Raw genomic sequence first — 7,589 nt, forward strand, 5'->3', positions numbered from 1 at the left:
CAGCTGTCCCATTAGAAGGCTCAGCCACCTATCACAAGCACAGAGTCATCAAAGCCTGGACACTTCAGCTGTGAGGGCTGAGTTGGAAGCGCAGATCTACACAATTCAGTGTTTGGGAAAACACACCGGCATCCCCAGGATTACCAGTGGAAGGTAAGGGAGCTACTTGGAGACCAGTTGGGTCCCCACGACCACACACCTTGTGATTCTCCCCACGTCACTCTTGAGGTTCACGCCCAAGAGACGATCCTCACACGCACACCTGAACACAGGCACGTGATTGGTTATAACAGGGACATCAGGGAACAGCCCAAGTGTCCACCCATGGTAGGGGATTGCACAAAGTGAATGCAATATCATACAAGGGTCAAAGGAGCTCTTCATATAATATTATTAAGTGATGAAAAGCTCACCGCCTGGCTAGAGGCCGAAAAGACCCCAGAGCCCACCTGTCTCTGTCTCCCCAGTGCTGGGGTTACAGACATGAACCACCACATTCAGCTTTTTGCATGGATGCTGGGGATGGAAAGCCAGGTCCTCACGCTCGCTCAGCAAGTTCCTTCCCCCGAGAGCCATCTCCCTGGTTGGTTCAGTTCTTTTGTCTTTATCAGGTTCTTTGCTTTTCATTTTTTTCTTTTAGTTTTTTTGAGACAGGGTTTCTCTGTGTAGCTTTGTGCCTTTCCTGGAACTCGCTCTGTAGCCCAGGCTGGCCTCGAACTCACAGAGATCCGCCTGGCTATGCCTCCCGAGTGCTCGGATTAAAGGCGTGCACCACCACAGTCCTTTTTGTTGTTGTTGTTGTTTGGTTTTTTGTTTTTGTTTGTTTGGTTGGTTGGTTGGTTTGCTCTTCTGCTTTTCTTATCCAGACAAGATGATGAGGACGGTGACGAATTTTTTAACCATCAGGCTATACATTCACTAGTGATCAAATGACACCCTCAACCAATCCGATTCTGTGTGCACAAGGCCCCTTACAAAGAAAGCGGAGAAACAGAGTCGGCAGCTCTGTGACTCCCATCAGCAAGCTCCTGGTCACCCTCATCACTTAAGATCAACCTGGATATGTGGTGCAGGCTGTCAATTGTGCCAAGCCCCCTGATGAGGAGGTCAGTGATTTTCATGAACCTGTGTTCTGTCGGTGGAACTACAAATCCCGGCGTGGGCTGTTTGTCCAGAGGAACAGCACCCTTTCCTCTGCAGAAATGTGCTGTTCTTCACTTAGCTTCACCAGAGAGGGCGCACTGTTCTCAATGACCTGACGTTCACAGCCAAGGGAAGGTGCTTAGAAGGCTCCTCTTGCTCTGGGCATCATTCAGACTAGGTGATCACCAATGTCTTTGTGCTCAAGGTTTTTTGTTTGTTTGTTTGTTTGTTTTGTTTTGTTTCTGGTGAAATCAAGTGGAAAGAACTCTGCACCTGCTTCAGGAGGCTCGTCATGCATTGTGGCCAGCTGTGGGACCCTTGGCTTTAATCACTCCAGGTTTATTTTGCTAGCAATCAAACAACATTGGTGATACCTGCCTAGGCCTGGTAGCCTCAACAACTAGAACACAGCGAGGGCTGGGTTGTTCTCTGTCAACCTCCCTGTTGTGTTCCCAGCATTGAAAGCAGGGTCTACCAGGAAGCAGTTGCTCGGAAGAGCTGTTGAACGAAGAGGGTCTCAGACTGTCGTTTTGTTGTGTATTAACTATTCTCCGATGAAGTTCCTGGATGTGAGTACTAACTTCCAAAGCCAATGAGTCCCCTAAATCCAACTGAAGTGCAGGAAACATCAATTGCTGGGTACCAGAGTGACTCGGAACTGTGTTCTGAGAGCTTTGGCACTCTGGGCAGGAGTAAGTGCCCAGCAAACCAAGCTCTTTGGCGAATGTTGGGGTTGCCACAAAAAGAGTACTCCAACTTTCTCCCAACCCGCTGTAAAGCATGGAGATGTAAATCAGATTTTCAATACAAATGGAAGTCACTGGCTGGTGCCTCCTGAGAACAAAGCCAGCCAGACCTGCTGAGACCCCTTTAAACCCAAATGCATATTAGACTTTCCTCAGGGGCAATCAGCCGAGTTCTACATATGTGGGGTCCCATAAGGCTTTGCCATCAGCAACACTGTACCTATCTCTGTCTATATTTGAACAAGGATATACCCTAACAACATTTCTCAGAATGTATCTTCACACTTAAGCCACCCAGAGCTGTAACTTAAAAAAAAAAAAAAATAACAACACTCCAGTGAATACAGCTTCGCTAAACCTCCCTACTTACCTTCCCGAATGTTGCTGGGTTAACCTGGTTCTGAGCACTCTGCCCACAGGTCTCCACATAAATCTCATACATGAGACATCGAGGCACACTAAATCCTTCACAGACGCAGAAATTGTCAACTAGCCTGCAGAGAGAGGGGAATCAGAAAGAGGAAATTGGTGGCTACTTTTCTGAAGTAAGGGCACTCTGACAGAGCCAGTGACCAGGCCATACATGGGTCCAGCCAAATGACCTCTGTCTAGGTTACTGAATGGAGCAGAAGCTCACAGGCAGCCTAGAAAACGATCTCTTTTATCCTCAGGCCAGTGTTAGGAATATAAACTACAGGTTTTCTTTTCTTTTCTTTTTTTTTTTCCCTCAGAGCTGAGGACCGAACCCAGGGCCTTGCGCAGACTACAGGTTTTCAGTTGTCAACACTGTAAGGTTTGGGAGTTTATTGGAGAGGAAGTCACATGCTAAAAAGAAGTAGATACTCTTTGATGAATCTTTACAGAGACTGTAGCTAAGATCTATGTAACTACAGGACAGAGAATTATTTACCCGGGTAAAGCAAAATAATACCACAGTGTACACTCAGGGAGTCAAGGCAGGTGGGAGGGTGTGGATGTTAATTGGTCCCAGAGGCCCACAGGCTAACAGCCTGGCCACTACCTTATGGTGTCTGTGGGGATGGCGGGACTGCTGTAAGGAAGTTAAGTCACTGGGGATGTGCTTTTGAAGGGGATATCGGGACATCGGGTCCCCTCCTCTCTGCTTTATGGCTGCCATCAGCAGCCTGGCTCCCAGAGTCACACTCTTCATGATGCTCTGGCCTGCTACAGACACAAAGCAATGGAGCCAGGTGGCCCTGGACTGAAACCTCTGGAGGAGCCACTAGTCAGGGTGAGCCATTTTCTTTATGAACTTGATTTTCTCAGGGATTGCCATTTTTATCTCTCCCATCACAATGCCAAATAGAAACATGAAAGCCATAGGCATTAGAGGTGCAAACAGACTGCCCCCGGGAGAGCGCAACCCCAAGGAGTAACTGGTGTTGGAAGTCTGACCTCTACTGCATGCGGCTCTGGGGAGAGGATGTGAGGCGACACTTCCCCAGGTGACCCAGGGTCAGGGGCTGCCAGTGTGCCGCCAAAATGCCCTTGTGTTTAACCCGGCATTGGATGCCGAGGCCCATCCCAGCCAGGCCCCAAGCGTCTGTACCCACAGTACTGTGTCCATTCCTGTGTTCCCCAGTCCGACTGTGTCTCTTCCTGTCTCTGAGATGGAAACCTCTTCTTTCCATTCCCCTAGACTAGCCAACATCCCCAGTTTTCTCCAGGGGATAATTTATCATGCTCAGATGACGAGGGCACCGACGTCCTAGCTAGGACTCCACTTGACTAATAGATCATTGGTGTTCCACCCAACAGACCCCTGACTGGAAGACACAGGGCGAAGTAATGTAGACACATGGCCCATCTTCCACTGGACAACAGTTGGGGCCTCTCTACTCTCTCCTGAGCTGACTGCCAGGGCTCCAGCTCTTGGCCTTTGCTCTCTCTATGGATCTATATACCGCTCCCTTTGGGGAGCCTGGTCCCTTCCATTCCAAGGCTATCTGTATTAGAAGTTGGGGCAGTATTTTGAATGCCAATGTTAGGTTTGAAGTCTTCCAGTCTTTTCTCTCAGCCCTGAAGGACATGTCACCAGAGGCCAACCTACCTAAGAATTCTGGGCATGGGACTTGATTTGAACTTGCTGCTAAAATATACCCTCTTGAAGATATCAGTTATCTCTGGAAGGGGCTTAGGGCACCTGCCTTGTCCCAAGCCACAAGCCACCTAAGGAGGACGCCCAAGTATTTTAAATTTTATAATCATTCTTTCTAACCTATCTAGCAACATTCAAAACCCCAGAAATGCAGTGATGAGCTGAAATAGTTAATTAAGGTACCAACCTGACTCTTTCTGCTAAGAAGGTGAGGAAAAAACAAAAAACAAAAACAAACAAACAAAAAAAAAACAAACAAAAAGAAAACATATTGCTGTTGTTTTTTCTCATTCAAGATGAGAAGGACCATAATTTTTTTTTGGAAGAAAGTATAACTATATAATCGTAAACATACTCTTCATTTTTTTCAATCCTTACTCAGGTGACTCTTTAAAAAGAGTTTTCCCTGAGAAATATTTCTTAAAACTTACAAAAAGCCTACAAAAATGTAGGCTGATGTATAATAGTCACCTTATAAAGCCACGGTCTGAGGACTGGCTTCAATTATTTTCCTATTTATAAAGAGCAGCAGACTCTTTTGAGTTCAGTCCCACGGGCTGAGAGTATTTTTCTTTCTAGTTGTTTTTTTTTTTTCTTTTTCTGTATTTAAATAGCCAAGAAATGAATTTCATAAATAATATGGAATGCATTGTTGAAGCTAAAAGTTGTTTTAAGTCGAGCACATCCACTCTAGAGCTCACGCCAGGAGGAAAAAAAAAAAAAAACGTTTCCTCCCTGGCCAACGCCTGCCTGCGTTCCAGGTCTCCTACCAACAGGCCTAGGTCGGGGACAAGCTGGACTGCTTCCCACGGGAAGTGTGACCCACGGGGACAGCCAAATGTAAAACCGGAGCCCGGTGCGGATGCGGGGGGACCGCGTGTGGGGGGACCGGCGTCCTCAGCCCTGGCCTCCTGCCCTCGACCCAGAGGGGTTCCTGCTCTCCCTCGGCCTGGGCTCCAGCCCCGCCCTGTGCCGCGTCCCCGCCGCCGCCGCTCACCACTGGATGATGCCCCGGTGCAGGCCGCGGCTGCCCGCAGGGGAGGCCGGCACCGCCTCGGCCATGGCTCCGGCCGGCTGCAGCCGGGCAGCGAGCGGGCGGGCGGCACCGGTCCCCTCGGCCCTGTTTACTTTAGAACTGGGGCGCGCGCGAGGGAACACGCGGGGAGCCCTGCCGCGGCCAGGGAGGAGGATGCTGGGCTCACGCCCTGCACCTAGAGGTGCGGGTTAGGGCCGTCCATCCCGGGATCAAAGGTCTGAGAAGCAGCCTCCCACCCCGCCCTTGCCAGCTTTGGATCAACGGACCAAGCCAGGGAACCAGAAAGAAAAACGGAGGCACGTGTTTCCAACCAGGTCGCGCCTTGTGTTTGATCATCAATTGACTGCAATTGGAAATTATTTGGTTATTTTGGCACTTTGGAGAAATACTGACGTCTAAGCAATATACCTCCTTCCCCAAAGGGGTTCGGTATATCTGGGGCATGGGGAAGGGCGTTGACCTGGGAAAAGCCACTCTCTGGATGAGGCTGTGTTCCAGGTGACTGAAAAGCTGAAACCAGCCGGGCCTGGGGGCCTAGAATCCCAGGGAAGTCGACCCCAGGTGAGGCCAGTGTGCAGTTTCAGGTGGCTGCTGCTGCAGATGGATCCCCAGAGCCTGAAGTCAGGCCAAGGCCTTTCTTGCCCTGCAGAACCAAGTGTGTTTGTGTGGCTGTTTTGTGACTGCGGTCTCCGAAGTTGACTTCTTTCTTGGGGAAATAGGCGGCTGTGTTCACAGGCATGCCGTACTGCACAGCCAGAGCCCACCAACCGGTAGGTGACACTGGCCGCCCGCTGCTTACCAGTCTCCTAAGGATGTCTCAATCTAGATGAAAAACATATTTGACAACCATAGTAACACAGTATCAAAGTGCAATTTAAAAAACGAGTGGAGGACATGAACAGGCCTTTCTCCGGAGAAGACACGCCTGTGTCCACTAAGCACCTGAAGAGATGCTCGACTTTAGAAAGAGATGCAAGCCCAGGCCGTACCCATTGGAATGACTCTTAGAAACAGAAAACAACGAATGTTCGTGAAGATGTAGAGAAATTGGGCCCCTTGTTTCCTGCTGGTAGGGATGAGGAGTGGAGCAGTTGCTATGGGAAACGGTATAGCCGCTCCTCTAACCATGGGATTATCAAATGATGGAGTAGTGTCCAGTTCTAGATGCACACTCAAAGCAACGGAAAGCAAGCACTGAAGCGTGTGTGGCCGAGTTCACAGCGGCACCGTCCATGGGGACGCGGTCCAATTGTCCATGGACGGACAAATGGGTAAAGAAAATGTGGTATATCCAAACCGCGGGCTGATATTCATTCTTCAAAAGTCATTCAATTCTGACACGTGCTGCAATGTGGATGGATTTTAAAACCGTTATGCTAATTGAGGAAGACCCCAAAGGGTGCTCCTATTCATACGAGGTACGTCTGGTCATCAAACTCATAGAGACAGAAAAATAGATGGTCGTCATCTCGGAATAGTTGTGGAGGATGTTAAATAGGAATTCATACTTAACAGTAGTGTTGAGTTTCAATCTAGCATGATAAAAAAACTCTATAGCTAGATGATCAACACAATGTGAATGTACTTAATGTTACTGAGTTGCGCAATTAAAAATGGGTAAAATGTTTGATGTGATATATACGTACCACTTTTCGAAACAATCTGCCCCCAAACACACCTATTTGAAAGCCCCTTCTGAAAGCAGGGCAGAAATGCATTAAGCATATGAAAGTGCCAACTGCCTCCCACATCCGGGCACATTATGGGGCATGGAAGCCTCCTTCCCACCAACATCATGGGTAAGGTTCCAAGGAGCAAATAAGTTCCAAAGCAGCAATTACAGGACATCCAAGGAGGAACCTTCACCACGAGGTGTGACTAGGTCACTGGAGCGGATAAAGGATGGCACCTGGGCCTTCTATGGGACACTGCACTGCACTGAGGTGAATTCAACCTTGTCTTGAAGCTGGGAGAATCTTCAAGGCTGGATTGGGTGGGGTAGGTGGGTGGGGGGTTGGAATAACCCAGTCAATAAATGACCCACTGCCAATTTATCTTCCAAGCTCAGTTTCTGTGTTCAGGAAAGGCTGGTTTAAAAAGCCATCTGTAGGGACAAGTGGCCATGTATCATATTCTCGGAGTCGGGGGATAAGACGGACACTCTCCATGCTTCTAGAGAGCATCCCCTCAAGGCAGGGAAGGTCAAGTGTATGTGTAAGGAAGAAGCAGGGTGGAACACCGGTCTCAAGCTCATCTGGGAGACACAGCTGGACGGGGAAGGGAGAGTAAAATGCCAACTTCACTGAAGAATTAGCAGCAAGAACCAAAGAGATGGGGGGCGGGGAAGGACTCGGCAAGGTAGCTGTCTCAGAGTCAGCCATCTTTCCCTAGTTGAGTCTCCAAGTGCTGACTGGTCCTTTGCGCTTCAGCAGGAACACCATGGTTTTCTGATGTGCTTCCTCCAAGGGCTCAGATGCTGGGATTTCTGCAGCAAGACAGGTGGCTCCTACTCACAGGTTCGAGGAAACCGAGGGCAGGACTCCTC

General features: G+C 49.0%; 1 protein-coding gene across 1 annotated transcript in view; it reads right to left on the reverse strand.

The window, feature by feature from the left end:
- Positions 1-7,040, reverse strand: part of Rfx8 (regulatory factor X8) — a 64,478-nt gene extending 57,438 nt beyond the window's left edge. The window contains exons 1-2 of the mRNA XM_028865765.2: positions 5,006-7,040; positions 2,260-2,383 (exon numbers count right to left, since the gene is read on the reverse strand). Of these exons, the coding sequence (XP_028721598.1) occupies positions 2,260-2,383; positions 5,006-5,070 (189 nt within the window). The 5' untranslated portion in view covers positions 5,071-7,040. The remainder of the gene's footprint in view (positions 1-2,259; positions 2,384-5,005) is intronic.
- Positions 7,041-7,589: the final 549 nt, after the last annotated feature.

Source organism: Peromyscus leucopus, chromosome 16_21, assembly GCF_004664715.2.
Source record: "Peromyscus leucopus breed LL Stock chromosome 16_21, UCI_PerLeu_2.1, whole genome shotgun sequence".
In the NCBI taxonomy this organism is placed as follows: domain Eukaryota; kingdom Metazoa; phylum Chordata; class Mammalia; order Rodentia; family Cricetidae; genus Peromyscus; species Peromyscus leucopus.